Source organism: Hyalella azteca, unplaced genomic scaffold (assembly GCF_000764305.2).
Source record: "Hyalella azteca isolate HAZT.00-mixed unplaced genomic scaffold, Hazt_2.0.2 contig7695, whole genome shotgun sequence".
NCBI classification, from domain to species: domain Eukaryota; kingdom Metazoa; phylum Arthropoda; class Malacostraca; order Amphipoda; family Hyalellidae; genus Hyalella; species Hyalella azteca.
The window spans coordinates 307,288-326,921 of NW_025937814.1; the positions used below are offsets into that span (position 1 = coordinate 307,288).

At 38.5% G+C, this 19,634-nt stretch overlaps 1 protein-coding gene across 1 annotated transcript; it reads left to right on the forward strand.

Annotated features, from left to right (window-relative positions):
• Positions 1–13,292: 13,292 nt before the first annotated feature.
• On the forward strand, positions 13,293–19,490 carry LOC108673820. The gene is made up of 6 exons (XM_018161693.1): positions 13,293–13,568; positions 14,067–14,229; positions 15,623–15,741; positions 16,096–16,282; positions 17,056–17,192; positions 17,474–19,490. The coding sequence occupies exons 1-6, from the start codon at positions 13,390–13,392 to the stop codon at positions 19,434–19,436; spliced, it is 2,748 nt and encodes a 915-aa protein (XP_018017182.1). The 5' UTR covers positions 13,293–13,389; the 3' UTR covers positions 19,437–19,490.
• Positions 19,491–19,634: the final 144 nt, after the last annotated feature.

The window sequence follows — 19,634 nt, forward strand, 5'->3', positions numbered from 1 at the left end:
CATCAGTGATGAAAACTCTGATATTTCTGTTATCGGAAAATTGCTTTTAAACGTATACGGTAATTGTGCGGACGCACGTAGTCTATAAGACATTTTTTTCTTTCTGGTCCTCAGGTCGCGGTGACATCCAACCTATAATAGGCAAATGACATTACGTAGAACAACTAATATTATTACTTAAAATTTAATTGCAATGTTGATAAACCAGAATAAACATGAATTTGACGTCTAAATGTCGAGACAATAATATATAAGATATCTTATACATATAATATAAGACGAGACGCGAGACAATCGGAATTCCACATGTAACGTCGATTTTCGTTTGTTTGATTTTGATGAAATTTACACATATGTTTGGCATTTAAATTTTGAACAAATACAGGCTATTCAGATATAACTAAATTTCAACGTTTAACTAACGCCATCACAACGGCGGTTGATTATGCGTGAAAATCATTGCCTCGTACAACGTCATGTTTTGCAACTATAGCTGCCTTCATGTTCAATTTCAACAATTGCAACGTTTTACTGTGATTTCCGCATCAAAGTTTAATTTTGTCTGCAAATAAAGTGCACACATATGTATCGCTCAAACCTCAACCCTATATTTATGCCGGTTGAACATCTGTCTCGAGAAATAGTTTTTCATTATAATCTGAATCTTTTCAACATTAGATTCATCACCAGCCATTTGAGCTCCCAAATATTTGAGCCAAACTATGCCCTCTATCTCCGTGTACTATTTTGTATACAACTCAGTATGAAAATCATTCTAAACCGATATACATTTACTAAAATTCATCCGTAGTGACCGAATGTTATTTCGAACTTTAAATCGTTGATACATGATTGTGTCTTCTGAGAATACAGTTTTTGCTTCGATGAGAGTTACTGAATTCTAAATGATCATGTGCTTGGAAATTTTGATGCCTGGAATATTACGCATAGTGCGTGATATTCCAATTTGATAAACTTAGGGCTTTTAACTCGATCATCATGCATCATTTGCTGCCAGCTACAACGAGAGCCTTGCTGGCGAGTTAGGCGGCCATCATGCATAATCTGATGTCAGTTACTGATAGTACCAACGAGCTATTTTATCAACTGAGATGCCATGCTTATGCTTGCAAGTCGCTTTGCCATCATAATTCCATGCCACGATATTGCGACTTTAGCAGTTACCTGTCATATTTTGTTCCACTGATGTCGCGAATTCTTCAAGCTTTCTGTCAGCCACGCATTGTACATTATTAACTCTCAGTCCCATTATATTTATCTATCTTTTACAAAAAATTCTAATGTCTCCATAATATCTTTAGTCAGCCGCAGTGCCAACCATTCCGTCGTTTGTCAGCAGCAGCGCCAACCATTCCGTCTTTTGTCAGCCGCAGTGCCAACCATTCCGTCTATTGTCAGCCGCAGTGCCAACCATTCCGTCTTTAGTCAGCCACAGTTCCAAGCATTCGGTCTTTTGTCAGCCGCAGTGCCAACCATTCGGTCTTTTGTCAGCCGCAGTTCCAAGCATTCGGTCTTTTGTCAGCCGCAGTGCCAACCATTCGGTCTTTTGTCAGCCGTAGTTCCAACCATTCCGTCTTTTGTCAGCCGCAGTGCTAACCATTCCGTCTTTTGTCAGCCGCAGTGCTAACCATTCCGTCTTTTGTCAGCCGCAGTGCCAACCATTCCGTCTTTTGTCAGCCGCAGTGCCAACCATTCCGTCTTTAGTCAGCAGCAACGCCAACCATGACGTCTTTTGTCAGCCGCGTGCCAGCCATTCCGTCTTTTGTCAGCCGCAGTTCCAAGCATTCGGTCTTTAGTCAGCCGCAGTGCCAACCATTCGGTCTTTTGTCAGCCGCAGTTCCAAGCATTCGGTCTTTTGTCAGCCACTGCCCAGCGTGCGTGGAATAGCTTGAGCCTGATCGATGTTCAGTGTTGGAGCTCTTGGCACTGACCTCGAGGCCTTGACGAAGTGAAGGCTGTTCACTGCAAATGAGAACACGTACTACTATTCGATTTGTGCACGCATTCCTACTATTGATTTACTGTCCAATTATTCAATATTCTCATCTTTCGACACCTCTTCTTGATTGATGATTTTTGCAGATAAGATTCATTTACGCATAATTCATTTCTTTAAAATTCGTTATGTTCAAATTGGATTTTTGCGAAGACTGAAAAATCTTCTTGAAAAATATTTTCGGATTCATATAACTTGACAGAAATGCAACAACACGTTCATAGGGACCGACGGCAAGGTTTTGCCCAAATATTTGCTGTAAGTTTGAATATTTCGAAGAGTATATACACTGCACATTACTTATGATAGATCCATATAATGTCCTCAATTAGCACCGTAATCACATTCATATAGAAGGTTTAATACTTACTAATTTTTGTCTATAAAATTACTTCAAATTCGCTCCTAAAAACGTTACCGGCTTCAAGGAGTCTGATGACTATCGAATCGCGAGATTCTCGAACTGAAATATTGAGCCAAGATTATTCAAACTTTCCGTCAATTTAGCGATTCTATCGACATCGGTGCAAGTGTATAGCACTAAAATATTCAAAAATTAGCTCGTGCCTACTCAGCCGTTATTCCATTAATGGCAGAGTAGCCACGGCGCTATATAATGCCTTATTGTCTTCTAAGTCATGCAAGACCTAACTATCGGAATATTTCTGAGCTGTCTTATAGATATTTTATTTTATTCTTTTATGACCTTAATAAAACCCTTCTGAGGATTCTATAGATTGTGTAGTAAGTGATTTAAAGCTTTGGCCCCCATTTGACCAATATAATGATTAGAAACCGTGCATCTCTCGCGCACAGAAAAAATTTATATCCAGAACTACCTTGATGTGTTATAAATTAACTTGTAAAAATGTAAACCTTAGTTGAGGAATAAACTTTTTACTTTCGTACAAACGAGCAACTTTTAAATGTTCTAGTAATAATGTGAAGCGGTTATCTTTCTGAGTATCATAACCTAGTGCTCAGCCTGTGGTTGTCTGTTGAGTTGAATGTTGGATTCCTGTTGAATGTTGGAATTTTTTAAATAAAATAACGTCATAAAGTCATTCGTCTTTGTTTAACTTATCAAGTGTAAATTATAGCGCTTCATTTCAGACGAAGATTTTATTTCAAAGAATCATCGAGAATGCTACTTAGTAATTACAAATTTCAACTGCACAGCACGTATGCGGGAACCCAATAAGGAACTTAACGCTACGAAATCTGACCATATACTTCCATAAACTGAACCGAAAGTTACTATGGTCGTGCATAAGCCTGGATAAATTTTGAAGTGCAAAGTTGCGAGTAAAAAATTTACTATCAAATGGTGTGGAGTGCTAGCTCACCGAGTCATTTTTCACATTACGAATTGATGAGAATGAACAATGGCGGCGACGTATACCGGCAAAGCAGTGCGATGATATTTGCGACACTCATGAAATCTCCAATACAATTGATCGGAACGATGCATGTCACGGTCACCACTCATATTCATTCATCAAATAAAGCTTGCAAATGTTTACAGCTTGATCGATTTAAAGTGAGTCGTTAGTATTAAAAACGAAAAAATTCATTCATGCCGTAAAGTGTATATACTTGCTGCTATTACTTTTAGTATACATCGAAAATAAAAGGATAAAAATTATCCTATAGGGATCATGAGTCATTAGCATTACGTTCGTTTCTGGTTCAGGTTTGGACTTAATTCTTCAGAAATTAACAACTTAAAGTCATGTACTAAATCCACATTCTTCGATTTAAGGGAAAAAGGCCGAAAAATTGTATTTACAATGCGATGGCAAAGTAGTCATGGAACGCATGGAGGAGCAGGCGTACGCTTGGCATATCAAGGACTTGCTGGTGAAGGTCACGTTCTGGAGCAAATTACACTCCTGGAACTGAGTGAGACTTTGGCCAAAAAATATAACTCAGTACTCACTGCAGTGAGTGACAGAGAGCGCATTTTCTGGTCGACGAAAACGTGAAGTCACGGACAGACAGACGGACGGACGGACGGGCATGGCGAGCACAATAGCGCCTTTTTTTCCATGAATGAGAAAGTGCGCTAAAAAGAAGTGCAAGAAGTTAATTTTCGGCCCTCGTTTGTGTCATCCTGACTCAGTTTTGTCCGGCTAAAGGTGCATCAAAGCTATGTCCGCATTCTGCCAGTTTCTGTGTTAAGAAATAGTGTTGGTGAGAAATATGTCACTATTTGGACAATGTGACCCATTTATTGCTGTGAGTATGATGTTGATAGGGAAGCACTGCGATAGTAATACTCCTTATGGTTTACTTCTATCCAGCTTGAATTAAAATGTCGTATAGCGCGACAGTATTGATTGGTAATGTACACTTTAACCAATGGCTCAATGCAATTGTAAAAAGGCTAAATGCAACAAAATTAACTCGATGGAACAAAAATGTATTTACTTCCATTAAATATCGACAGGAAGATTTTGGAAAACGGTTCAAATCCCTAGCTTTGATTAACTCTTGCTACTCTTCAATTTAGTTCGAGACATGACAGCCGGTGCAACCAGGTTCACTCTATTGCAGGAACTGATGTAGTTGGAATTTATAAATTAAATTTAAATTCTGATTCAATCACGCCCAAATATGGGATAATATCAAATCAAAAAATTAAATAAATATTTCGAAATTAAGTCGAAATAAATCATGACCAAATTGTTGCACTTGAGGGGCCTGTAAGATGTGCGAGGACCTATGCTTGTTTTTCTGAGTCACGGCTGTTGAATTTTTTGCTGAGGTTAAACAACGACGAATCATGTTCGATGAACAGCTAGAAATATACTATATTATTGGTTTTTCTATAAAGCTTTAGTATAACTTCTCGCCATTTTGTAGAACCTAAATCATGTTCAAAGAGAAGAGAGATCTGAACGACTGAATCCCTAACAAGGAATATATAACAAGCCAAAGTCCTTGGAAATAAAATTATCTCTGTTCCAAATACTCGACGCAAAAAAAAAATTTTAGCTAGCCTATGCAACTTATTGTAATACTCACAATTATATGAAACGATAACACTCGAAACTCAATAATAACTTCCAAATCAGACACAAGAATCTCGCAGAAACTTAGAATATAAAAACAAACTAAATGGACAAATTTCATTTCATCGAAGTTATACAAGAAACACGGTTATATTTTGCGTTGTATTGTCACGGTCACCATGTAAACCGAATATATTCAGCCACGCTCGCTATCTCAGGCTGGCTGCTTCTACCTCGGCCATAATTCACCAGAAAATCTATAGTTCGGCGGCAACACGTCGTGTCTATTTTCTAATATTGATTCACTATTTCACAAGATTCAACACGGAGCAATTGTGCTTTCAGTTAATGTGTTCTTTCGTATTTCACTCGTGATTCTTTCTCAACGTTCCAATTGGAACTTTGTGTAGCACCAGGGAGCAAGAACGACATTCGCACGCGCTCATGACGGGCACTGGCTTACGAATAAACCAGCTGCTGGCTGGAACACGTATTTATAGTCCGAACGGTCAGCTGGAGCTGACGAGGGTCAATCGTTCCCAACATTCCAGTCTGCAGACGCTACGATTATATATTCACTCCCTCTCGCTATCCCTGCGAACGAAATCTATTGATGATATGAATTATTCTCCAGCGAAAGGCTTAATAAATTCAAATTATTATCCCGTACATCAGCTCTAGGAGGTAGTGGTTGACGACCATTTGCATGAAAATGTCCAGCGGTCGATGCTCACGAGTTTTCAGTAACATAAGAGTTTCAATTTACTAATTATTTAATAGCCCTGAATTTTCTGTACTGTTTTAGTTAAGGGGGGGAGAGAAATTGGTTAGTGGCAGATCCTACCCGGTCCGATCTGGGTTCTTTATTATAAACTGAACCTTTTTTATAGAAGCCATTTGCATTTGTGAGCATTTTTGATGCACCTTGTAATCTTGTGCATATGGAGCAGTTGATTTTTTTACTTATATGGCTATAGAGACAAAAATTAAATTCGCCAGGTGTGTTGCATCTTTTCAGTGTATGTATAAGGTCGTACGAGAAAAAACACCTTCCAGACCAGCTGCATCAAAATATCATAAATACTAGTTAGTTCTATTCAAAAAGAGTTCAATGCACTATTTTCGTGGTATTGATGAAATGAGAATGCACAGATGACATTTGCCAGCTGTGTTAACAGACTTTCCAGATGCTGCTGGTCATTGGCTATAAGAAGGGGGAGAAACAGGACAACCTAAGTAGGTGAGACCGGATGGAGAACTTACTATTTATCAGCATGCATGCTTTTAAGACCCGTAGTAATGATGCGGCGAAGCTTCAGTCCCGAGTTTTGTGACGACTATTTGAAATTCCTGCTCAGTCCTCACATCGGTAAGTCGCCTCGCTCGAGCACACTGTTTCTGTCGTAAGGTGATACGTTATCTGTCGCTGCATAAAAGTTCTGTTAACGCGTGCTTTTCAGGTGACCAAGAAATGGCCTGCGTTCGACAAGTGCTAATTTGTCACGGTCGACCGCTGGCCATTTTATTTTATTCACCCCTCTTTGAGTCCCCCTTAGGCACAAAAACTATCGTGTGGTGACTGGTGAATAATTTATCTATACATGACGAATTTGTCTCATCATTTTTTCCACAACGCCTTTTTGGGCGTTTTTAGTATTCGGGATTTTCACTTCACATGTGAGCATGCTCGCTTCATCCTAATTTTTGGTGACGAAAATCTGTAAAAATGAGGCGGATCAAGAAGTTCCGAGTACACCCATCAGTGGAGAGGGGTCGCCTGCCGAAGACCACAACTGCCCTGAATGTAATGGACAATCATGATTCCTGCCTTCTGGAAGGTAGCCTTCAACATTTCAAGCCGTCCGTATCTAGGCCGTGGGTCGAACCAGCCCTCGGTCGAACGGCCACTTGTCGCAGGACGATTAATTTTGGAACAGAACTATGCTATCTGAAACCTAACCTCGGATGCGGTGAACGTAAAATTACGTAATTTAACGATGCCCGGAAGTCAGATTCGATCCGCGGCCTGGTGGTGCACGGCAGGTGGTGGTCAAGGCCGGAGGAGGACAAAGCCGAGTGGTGCACGGCTGATTGGTGGATATCCGGAGAAATCCAAGGTCTTCGATTCAGGGTTAATTGGTGCACAAAATTGGTGGTGCACGGCTGCGCTCCCGTAGAGAGTATAATTAATGACAAAAATCTCAACAGAGTTTACAATTTGGTTATTTCATGAACACTTTTATGCAAATTTCTCATAAGTTTCCTTCACTATAACTGCTTCATTACATAATTTAGATATTTTTGTTTACTCGTTAACCAACCAAGCCTGTCCGAGGTCCAGTTGCTCTCAAGAATCCCCTTGTGCATTAGCTGAAGTCCTGCGGGGCTATTCTCATAAAGCGGGTGCCGCTGGTTTGGATTACTGAGTTCCAGCTTCTGTCAGCAGCTTCTAGCTTTGCAGCAGAGTGTAGTTATTGCACCCTGAGGCTGGGCGTTGGCTTCAGGCCTGACATCGGTGTCAAATTTGTGTTACGTCTCCTGACGATGTACCATTTCCATTCCGTAATTCATGTCGTTCTGACGATGCACCGTTTCCACTCAATCATGGCGATTTGACCATACACCGTTGCCATTCCAGCATTCATAGCGTTCTGACCATACACCATTTCCATTCCAGCATTCATGGCGTTCTGACGATGTACCGTTTCCACTCAATCATGGCGTTCTGACCATACACCGTTGCCATTCCAGCATGCATGGCGTTCTGACGAAGCACCGTTTACACTAAATCATGGCGTTCTGACCATACACCGTTGCCATTCCAGCATTCATGGCGTTCTGATGATGTGCCTATTTCTTCAATGCCGACACTTCTATTCTATTCTTCTATTCTGATGATGCACAATTTCCACTCAATCATGGCGTTCTGACCATACACCGTTGCCATTCCAGCATTCACGGCGTTCTGACGATGCACCGTTTGCACTAAATCATTCATGGCGATCTGACCAAGCACTGTTTACATTGAAGCATTCATGGCGGGTCGCCTGCCGAAGACCACAACTGCCCTGGATGTAATGGACCATCATGATTCCTGCCTTCCGGAACGTAGCCTTCAACACTTCAAGCCGTCCGTATCTCGGCCGGGGGTCGAACCAGCCCTCGGTCGAACGGCCACTTATCGAAGGACGATAAATTTTGGAACAGAACTATGCTATCTGAAACCGGCAGGTGGTGGTCAAGGCAGGTGGTGGTCAAGGCCGGAGGAGGACAAGGCCGAGTGGTGCACGGCTGATTGGTGGATACCCGGAGAGATCCAAGGCGTTCGATTCAGGGCTTATTGGTGCACAAAATTGGTGGTGCACGGCTGCGCTTCCTTCATGGCGATCTTATTATGCACCGTTTCCATTCTCTAAATTCTAAATCATAGCGTAGTGACCATAGACCGTTCCGCTTCCACTCTTTTTTTTTACTTCTCTGAAATCTACTATTTGATTGACAATATTCATGCTGTTCTATACATATTATAATACCTAGGCACATATTGCGCGAAGTATTGTTGCACATCACTTTTGATTGAATACGAACCAGCTCCTTACCATTTTATCGTCTTCTGTATCTAACTCTATTTCGTGCGTGATGCTTATCAAAATATTATTATTCATATTTAATCAAATATTAGTGAGCTTCTTGTGGTTCACGTTTTTTTTAAATTTGCTGTTTCGTTGAGCAGGTGCTTTGTACTCAAACTCACTTAGTTTCTTGAACTGGAACTAGTTCTCTCAATTTTTTTAAATAATAGAACATTATACCCAATTTTACAAATTATTATTATTATTATTATTATGTTATCCAACAACAAACAAAAAAAATCATTTGTGGTGACTGTCTAGAGCGTGTATAATAGATGATTGAACAACTTGTTTGCACAATGCAGCGTAGGAATACATTCACCAAAGTAAATTATGCACTACCAACTGTTTTGATTCAATTAAACTTTTTGCCTATCGGATGTTCAAATATATGTCAGATTGGGTTGATTTGCTCTTAAAATTTTACGAAGTAATTGAGTTCTCTGGTCTAAATGATATTAAGTTGCTGTGGTGATGATATACGTATAACATAACTATATTATCTTGAGTTTTTACTCATTGATGCGCAAATCAAAAAATCTTCACATTAATTATTGAAAAAATACTCCAAAATAATTGTAAGGAATTTTAAAATAGAATGTTTGCTTTGTTCCATTGACAATGTTTACCATTCTTATTTTGTAAAGTTGGCAATCGTGGATCTTTGATGGGAAGTCAGAGAGGACTGTTGGTGTTGGGTCATCTGCTGGAATTTGTCTTTGTATGATCTGCTTCATGCTATGCAGCTGTAAATAAAAATTATAGCCAAGTTTTATCGATCATTTTAATGTTATTTTTATCCTTTTTTAATTGTTTGCAGTAAACAAATCTAATCAAACTAATGTTCGGTTCCATTCAACTCGTTCGGGTCGGGCTGCTTGTGCGATTGTGAACGTCAAGTGATGTCTGTCGCACTTAGCTAGGCTCAGTGCCAGTGTTCGTTTCTAGCTCTTTCTAGAAACATTTAAAATATGAGAACATATTTAATACAAAATTTACAATTTATTAGTAGTTGAAATTCTACTACGTCACTGCCATTTCCAATGTTTAGCTAAAGAAATTAATCATATTCACAGTCTCACAGATGATAGTGGTTCCCATTTTTTTCAATTCACTGTTCACATTAAATTGATTAAACAGTAGACCAAGTTGTAAGGAATAAGGATACTGCTTGTTGTTATTACTTGTGTAAATTTCAGAGTTTTATTGACTTTTTTTACATCATTACTTTTCAATCATTAAAATGTAGTTTATACCTGAACATCTTGAAACATTCCACATTTGTTTTGACTTGAGCAGAAAAAAATTGAAAAGAAATAAAAAATTGAGAATGAATGTTATCAGCCTGAGCCCTGAGGATCAGCTGTGGTATAATTTTTGATAGTAAAATGATGTTTTTCTAAGCTACGTTGGTAAACTTGAATTTAGGAAAACTACTATTTCAACCTAAGTAGAGCAAGAGCAGTTAAGCTATATCTAGAGTTGAAAGATTCTTGCTAAATCTGTCATCTAGCTATGTCCTTACTGAAGATGCTGTGATTTCCAATTTATCTAAAACATTACCAGAGCTTGTACTTCAACATATCAGAAAAAAAACAATGTTTTTTGAAATAATCTTTTTGCACAAGAATAGTAAATGGAAAGTAAAGTTCAGCCAAACTTTCCTGCTCAATAGGCTATGTCTAATATTGTAACCTAACAGGCTAATAGTGAGTTTAAGCCTTTATAGTTTTTTCTAAATTTTGTCACTTGGGAGCCAAAAATTTCAGTACCGTAAAATGGGGTAACTTAGACCGGCGGGGTAACTTAGACCACTTTTCGTTTTTTTAACAAAAACCCCCACAACTCAAAAACTATTTGACATAGAAAAATTTTGTCAATGGGCATTAAAGGCCTAATACTGAGGCCACATAAGAAAAAAAGCTATTATTTAAAGCCTGTCAGAGTACCCCCTCCAATTTTTTTATTTTTTGGTTAAATAACTCCAGGTATTGATGCATTGTAGTAGAACTCTTCTAGTTACATATGCAAATGACAAATTTTAGGAAAGTGTCATAGTTTGCAAATGGGGTGGGGGGGGCATAGAAAGTGGCATAGTTTGCCCCCCCCCCCAAACTTAGACCACCTAATGTCAGTGCTGACGGGGTAACATAGACCGGCTTGGAAGTTAATATAAAATTACCATATATAACATATTTTATGTTTGACAGCCTATTTATGTTTTTTCTTTAGGTTTCAGACTCTACAGAGTCTTATATATGGTAATTTAACTTAATTTCCAGGCCGGTCTATGTTAACCCTGTCAGGGCTGCCATTAGGTGGTCAGAGTTCTCCCGTTTGGGGGAACTTAGACCACCTGGGGGCAGGACCCCCCATTTGCAAACTATGACACTTTCCTCAAGTTTGTCATTTGCATATGTAACTAGAAGAGTTCTACTACAATGCACCAAAACCTGGAGTTATTTTACCAAAAAATATAATTGATTTTACCACCCGGTCTAAGTTACCCCAGGAGCTGGGGTAGCAAAGACCATCACTTTTTTTGAAATTACATAAAGACTATGAGAGGCAGGAGACAGCAATTTATGGTAAGTGAAGCTAGAGTATAGACCTGTATTTTGCATGTTTCAATTCAAGTTTAATTTAGCTAATAAAAAAATGGCATCATTTATAAAAAAAAAGTGGTCTAAGTTACCCCATTTTATGGTAGTAGGTAAGAAAATTCCTATCTACATAAGTTCATAACTACATTAACCCTTTACCACCCAAATTTCCGGGTCAAAAATGACAAATTTCACTTTTCCAGTTTTTTGTCTCACCTTAAAGCTGACATTCTGACGGTCTGACCTATCCAACAGTACCAAAATCATCTCTGTACATTGATTTTTGCCTTGACAGCAGATCACGAAAGGGTTAGGGGTGGGGGAGTTCTTTCACATTTAAGATAGGCAAAAATTACTGGCTGGGCACATAAATAAACAACCTGACGATGCTGATCTTTAGTTACCCAGCTGCTGTCGTGTGGGATGGTGCTCATGCAGTTGTTCCCACCATCCTCGACTGAATTTCAGCTCCAGTAATGTCTAGTCTTGTATCCATGCCACCTTGAATGCCTATTTCGCGGCGCTCGGGACTTTGCCGCACTCTGCTGAACATTCACACTTATTGTCACTGCAAACCTATCTCCTCCTAGAATTTTTAAGCTACAGCAATGAGAGATATACCGTTCGATTTGCAAATAAAAGATCTAAGAGATTGGTTGTAGCTTTTTTTTTTTAATTTCATTATAGTTTTGAAAATATTTTGAAGAAAGAGAAGGGGGAGGGGGGGAAATCCAATTTTTTTAAAAAATACCAACCCCACCCACAAAAATTAGAATTTCAAAAAACAGCAAGGACCAATCAATAGATATGGTCCTTACACATCAAATGATATGCATCTCTATGTTGTAGCTTGAAAATCCTAGGAGGAGATAGATTTCTACAGTGCCCCCTTTAGGCTGTTTTCTAAGAATTTCACATTTTCTTTCATTTTTTTAAAATTCACTAGAACAAAAAAGTCTTAGATTTATCTTTTACATATGTGTACCAAGTTTTAAAGTGATCTGTATGTAAATAACCAAAATAAAATTTCCAAAAGAAATTGGAAATTTTATTTTGGTTATTTACAGACAGATAATTTTTTTGAAAGTTGGTAGACTTATGTAAAAAATAAATCTTAATACATTTTCTGTTTGTGTGAATTTTTTGAAAAAATAAAAGAAAACATGAAATTATTAGAAAACCGGTGTTAATTTAAAGGTGACTTGAAAGTCTGATATGGCAGTAAAGGGTTAATGGATGGCTTTTGTTTAATTTTTAAGTATGGTTTGCTGGTCTGATCATTCAAATTTGATTCAATTATGTTCTAACTTGTTAGTAGGCTGGTATATTGGGCAGAAAAATTTGGCCTTTTTTTTAATTTTTGCAATAAAAATTAGGCAAGGGCTGTAGACAGCAGTATTAAGTTTAAAAATAATCCTACAAGAAATTGAAATAGAAAGTTACTGTGGTATGACCACTGCTGAGTAGGCTAATCCCAATTGGGAATTATATCAGCCAGGTGTTTCCTTAAATAGCGGGTAAAAACAATTGTCTCACGAGTGCACCTTGGGTGGTGAAGGGAGGGACTATGCCTATGCCTTCCTCAGGGCAATTAAAAGTCTTTTACTTGACCAATAAAAATTGTTGCAAAGCTTCCATTGACTGACCTGTAAGAATAGAAAGTAAGTATCATTAGCTGCTCTCTGGTATATAAAAAATTTGTATTGAACGATAAATTGTAGATCAACCTTAGATAGTCGACAAGGCCACACTTGGTAAAAAATAATTGTGGGTTATATAGTAGTGCTTTCTTGCATTGTTACAAACCAGCTATAAACATTTGAAAATCCTAATGATATATAGGTATATATATTTTTTAATTTGATCTCAGCTGATAGGTTAGCTCATTTTATATAGGTAGTATTTACATCCCATATTATAAAATGGTATTGGTATATGAAGTCATTAAAGTTGCAGCTGCAGCAGATGAACATCTTGGAACTAAATTTCTTATATAATAATAAACTTGTGTCTTTTTGAATTTCTAGAAACTTGCAACTGAAATTATGTGCAGTTGAAATCTGAGTGTAGGGAAGTTTTGTAAAAGTGTAGTCACTACGCCAGACTCGAAAGAAAGATTCGCCATGGTGGTGGCGCAATCTTGTCGAAGCAGTGGTGGGGGAGGGATTGGAGTTGGCATGGCACGTCTTGCCTCCACTGGCTGTGGTCTCACTCCTCGTGAGCTTTCTGAGTGTGATGACTTAGTCACTGCACTTGTTATAGATCCCATACTTGGCTTCACTTCACACAAAATGGCCATAAGGTGAGCTAGATTAATAAATTGTTCATTTTTATCTTCAGTTTTTATATTTTTCCATTCCTTTCATGGTGGTTATTGATAACAGCTTCTGTTAAAAGTTGAAAATGCTATCATTGTTGCCTACCTTTGATGAACTGTAGGTCTGAAGGATTTTTAAAAAAAGTTGTTATGAAATGCATGCAGCAACCAACCCTTTTGATCAGAAAAGTTTTTAATAGAGTTTGAGTGGTAGGTATGATCAATCTCTCAAGTCTGCTGATAAGGAAATTAGATTAATTTATCTGTTTACTAATTTATTGCCAATGAATGTCTAAGTAAATATTTCTTAGTAGATTTATAATGTCATTAAGTCTCCTTTTTCTTTTAAGATTACTTTTGTACTGCATTTGATGGAAAATTTAACTTGCATTAAGCTTTTTAGCTTGATTTTTTCTTAATTGAATCTCAATTGCGTGGTATCTGTTTTGTATCCAATGTAAAAATTTTATTTTAATATTACAGATATCGGCCTCTCCACAACTGCCAGGCCCCATGCAAAAGTATTGTGGAGGACTTTAAAGTTCACCAAAACTACACAAAAGCTTATAAACAACTCATCTCAGGAGAATGGATTCCTTACAAGGCCTACCTCAACAAATCCAAAGCTTATCAAGTAGCATTCCAGGTAAAGTTTCCAAAAAGCTACAGTCATGCCATATCTGACTATTGAAATGTATCATTAATTTTGCTGTGGTTTTCATTGCACTTTGTTTATTTGTGAATTGTAATGTAAACAGCACTGGATAATTACACCAATAGAATTGCAGATGGGAATACATACTACCTGGCACAATACCATACAACTTAGGCTTAATGCTTGGTAAAAAAAAAGTCATGTAGGTCAGTCTGACTGTTTTGCATGGTATTGAAAGTGTGAATTGTTTCCACATAGAGGAATGAAGCACTGTGTTCAAGTGATAGTTTTGTAGGTATGTATCCTGTGAGATATTCTGCAGTGATACAAATCCAATCTGAAGTAAAGCCCTGAAAAATGGTTTTGCCGAAATTCACTACTATATAATTTTAGTTATGAGGAATAAATTGGCATGTAAATTTGATCCTATTTAAGGAAATGATATCAAGTATTTGTTACCATAAAACAAGGTCTCATGGAACATTGATGGGGTGACTTTTCCATTTTTAGCTCAGGTACTTTTTGTAATGCAGATGTGTCACATAGTAAATGTGTAAAATATATCTTTATTGCATTTGTAGGTTATCTCATGGTACTTAAAGAGCCATCAACACATTTTTTGTAATGCAAGAACTTTTTGAGTTATAGGGTTTTCTTTTTTTTTTTAAGTCAAAATGGTCCAAGTTTTACAGTACAGTGAATGAAACAGAATGTATATAAGTTCCGGTCTAAGGAGAGGGAATCTTAAAAGTTTATGACAGCAATTAATAGTATATGTTGTATCTTATGTTGAATTTTGACTGCATGAAATTCCTAAGATCAAATGATCAATGACTCTACTAAACTTTTGCTTCCAAATTGCATGCTTCAAGTAAATTAGACAGTTTTCATTCATAAGCTACTTCTGCTGATGAATCATAATTATGCATTTCTTTAATTTTAAGAAGTGGTTTACATCATTGACTGCTGTAATTAACCAGAAATGAAAATATTTCAGTCAAAATGAGGCTTGAATATTACATTGCAATTGAAAAGGGATTTTTTTATAAACCAATCTTTTCCTGAAAACTATTTAGGTTATAAAAAATTGGTGGTGATGTTCTCATTTTCACAGTTTGGGAAGGAAAGACATAAATTGAACAAAAGCCAAAGCATAATTTTTTGTCAGTAAAAATATACTATAAATAATAATAATAATAATAATATACTATAAATAATATGCCATTATAAATAAAATGACTTTTACAATAAACTTCTTTCATCCTGAAGAAGTTGGAAGCTCTTGTAGAATTTCTGCTTTTTTGTGCTTATGTACTTAATAGTACCTTCATGATTATGTACCCTTCATTAATGGGGAATCCTCATGTAAACTTGTTAATTGCAGGAACATGTGATGCGCTACTTACGCGTCTATGACGTCAACAGTGGCTTTGAAGTTCAGATGTGCAACAGATACAGTATGGAAGGCAGGAAAGGTGCAAAGATTGCTGCCACCAAGAAATGGTAAGATTCCTTGCTGCTTAGATACGAAATTTTGTAGTATTATTTCAAGAACTTCTTAAACTTTTCCTTGCATCTTCTTTGCTGTGTTGGCTATTATGAATTCCTATGTGCTATCTGTGCATGAATATTATGGTTATTGTGCAATACCAATGTGAAGCAAAGTGTTATCCAAATGGGATGCATTGTACTTCAACTAATGCACTTAGAGCTAAATGTAAATACACGTTTAGAATCAAAAATGTTAAATAAGTCTAAAATTATAACCTTGGCTAGAATTTAATTTGTTCACATTTATGTGATGTTTTTCTTGTACCTCATGGGCCAATAGCTTGCTAATACTATATTGGTTTTCAGGTACAAGAATGAGCAAATAACTTTCTTGGTGGGCTGCATTGCGGAGTTAAGTGAAGAAGAAGAGGCTCAGATGCTTGTGCCAGGCAAGAATGACTTCTCAGTGATGTACTCCTGCCGCAAGAACTGCGCTCAGCTCTGGCTTGGACCTGCAGCTTATATCAATCATGACTGTCGCTCCAACTGCAAGGTGAGTCTTGCTCTGTAATGTCTTATTCAATTGTTGTATAGGTATTACTTGTGACTATAATGTAGTGAAATTGGCTTTTTTTGGAGTCAACTATAACATGAATTTTTTGCGGTCAGAGAATGATTAGCGTTGAAGGGAAAATTTTCACAAAGATATTGTAACTTCTTTGAACATTTTTTAGAAATTTGTTGCAGAAATTAATATCAATTGATAAATGTTTTTAACAGATACGTTGTAAACTGAAGGAATTCTTGGCCTTCTCTCGCGGACATTATACGTTACTTTGACTTTATTCAAAGCAATATTGCTGAATATTTAATTAGAATTTTCTACTTTTTGAACCCTAATTTGTTTTATTTGAAACCTATAAATTTAGTTTGATATTTTTCCAAAAATAAATATTGTTGTATGGTTCCTGTTATATAGAACCTGGACTAGTTTTCAGAAATTCTTTGTCTAATTGATGCATTCCAAAGACAAGTTCTAATTCTTCATTCCTATTAACTTTTCTGTATTTCGTGCCTTGCATTGTGTCATTGCTCTTATTGGATGCCATCTTTTGTGTTCAATGAACACAATTGATTAATCAATTTTTCACTGTGATGAATTAATTTAAGAGAAAGTACTAAATAGTACTAAATTTTAGTACAAAAGTACTAAATTTTGCTCACAGTTCATGCTTCCTTGTTGAGTTATTATTACATAAATTATATGTCTAGTCATTTATGTGGTTTGGCCGTGAGCTTGAGCATGATTTATCTTCATGTGAACAGTTCGTAGCCACGGGTCGCGGCACAGCGTGTGTAAAGGTGCTGCGTGACATAGAAGTGGGCGAGGAGATCACATGCATGTATGGCGAGGACTTCTTTGGTGATAACAACGCCTACTGCGAGTGTGTTACGTGTGAACGGTGAGTTCAGTGGTGATAACAACGCCTACTGCGAGTGTGTCACGTGTGAACGGTGAGTTCAGTGGTGATAACAACGCCTACTGCGAGTGTGTCACGTGTGAACGGTGAGTTCGAGCGGTATAGTGACGCATCCATGGTATATAGTTCACTTGAAAAATCTGAATAAATATATTTATCGTATACTCAGCTCAGCTCATTTTGATTTGTTTGTTTATGGAGTCAATATCGTAAACCTGCTAAAGGAATTGAGCTAGGATCATGAGCCTGACTCCTCGTTTCAGGAGAGGAATGGGCGCGTTTGCCAGTGAGCAGAGTGAGAAAGACAGCTCTAAAGGCTACAAATTACGCGAAACAGACTTTAGACTACGCAAGAAACGTCAGAAAATGGACGAGCAAGATGGCGGCTGCAGTGATACGGGAAGCAACAGCGGTAGTAAAGGTGATGTTCCCTGCCAGCCCTCCTCTGGTGTATTGCGTCTCAATGGAGCCGTGAGAAGCAAGAGAGAACTTCGGTTTCGTGCGAGCTCCCGAGACTCAGACCGATCTGATAGCAGTCGTGCGTCCGGTAGTAGTCGCAACAAAAGGAGAGCTGATAGTGCTGAAACATTTAGTGATCTCAAGCGCTCCAATAAAGATTCGAATGTCTTTCCTAAAGCCAAAATGAGGAAAGTCAGCCCTCTTTCCAGTGATCATAAACGCAGCTCACAAGAAAAGTGCAACGATTCTCCTAGCAGCAGAAATGGCCGGCCTGCGAGACGAACGACGCGCAATGGTCTTCGAGAAAGCATATTAGTTTCAGAAGAAGGTAGTGGGTCATGCAAATTAGTCAAGAAAAGACTCGTGCAGCTCCGCAACCGCCGCTGCAATGGTTCCTCAAGCCCCGTGACAATCGAAGTCATGGAATGTACTGCAAAGTCCCTCAATGGTGTTCCCATCTCCAATTTTTCACTCAATGTTCATTCCCGGAGATCGCCTCAGGCTGATGACGCGTTCAGCGACACATCATCCGAGTGCAGCGACACTTCATCGGTCCCTGCTAGTGGTGAACAATCCAGGGCGAGCGGCCGTGGCGAAAATTTTCGTGAAGATCCCAGTGACCGCCTCACTGTCATGCCTAATGATGTTATTATGCCTCATCGCGATGATGATGACAATGTGGCTTATGATAATCAGTCCAGATTATCACTTCTAGTATCTCCAAGACCTCCTTTAAGAGCAGCCCGAGAGCTATCATCCGATTCTGAAAAGCCCCCTAACCCAGCTAGATTGTATGGTTCCAAAGGAGCTGGTGATAACAATGCGAATCAATTTACCTATAATACCGACGATCTCCAGGTACCTAGATCAAGAACTATGGTGTCTACCCCGAGTAGTGACTGCGAGATGAGTCGCGACTCTGGTATTGGTCTTTGTGGCAGGAGTGAGAGCACCAACAAATCTTACGCCAATATTTGCTCCAATAACTTATGTTCTGACGGGAATAATTGTGAGGAAAATGCCACCGTGTTTTCCAGAGGAGGAATCACGCCAAACAAAGATGTCTATGAGTTTGAAGAGGACGATATGATGACAAGCTCTCCTAATTTGGGGCTACGTCGGTCCCCTCAGTGTGGGTCCTCCCCTCGTACTCCCTTAACCTGGTGTCCCCACAATGGCGCAGTTGCAGATACAGGGGATGTGGGGAGCAGTACTGCGCCTCCTCCACCTCCCCTTTTCCCAGACGCTAGTAGAGACTACAAGAATCCCAGCAAATCTGAGCGTCAAAGACTACGCATCAAGCTCCGTAAGCTGCACATGAAACGCTCCCCTGTTCTCGATGAAGTCATCGAGGTTGGTGATAACATTCCTGAAGACACAACTGGAGCCCTTGAGCCAGAGTATGAGGTGCTGACGGTTGACGGGCTGACGAGCGAAAGTAGTTACTGCGGTAATAGTGCCATGCCGCTCTTACCAAGCGCCAGCACATCCAGAAGGGACACGACTCCTGTCACAACATTAAACTCCAGTGACAGGAAAACTAGACGACCGAGCACGTCTGAAAACTCTAATAATAACGTAGAGATAAATACCAAGAACAGTAATGTAAGTAGTAGCAATTGTGATAGCATTAACTTAAGTGATAGTTTAGTACCAAAAGAATGCAGTAGTTCTCTAAGCAGCAGACCAGGCGGAAGGCATGTCAAAAAGTTACGTTTAATTATCGGGGGTGAGATCCGCACCCGAACGATCAACTTCTCCTACTGAGTCTTTCTTTCCATGAGAATTCGGGCATTTTACTAAATTTCCAAAGAAGGAAAATGCAATTTTTTTTAAGGCCTCCCACACTCACCATTCCAACAAAAAGGAATTAATTTTATTAATTAAAAAACAGGGAATGGTTTCATGTCAATGATCAGGGCCCCGACCTTAACGCCTCTGATGGTGGCCTACACCGACTCCGAG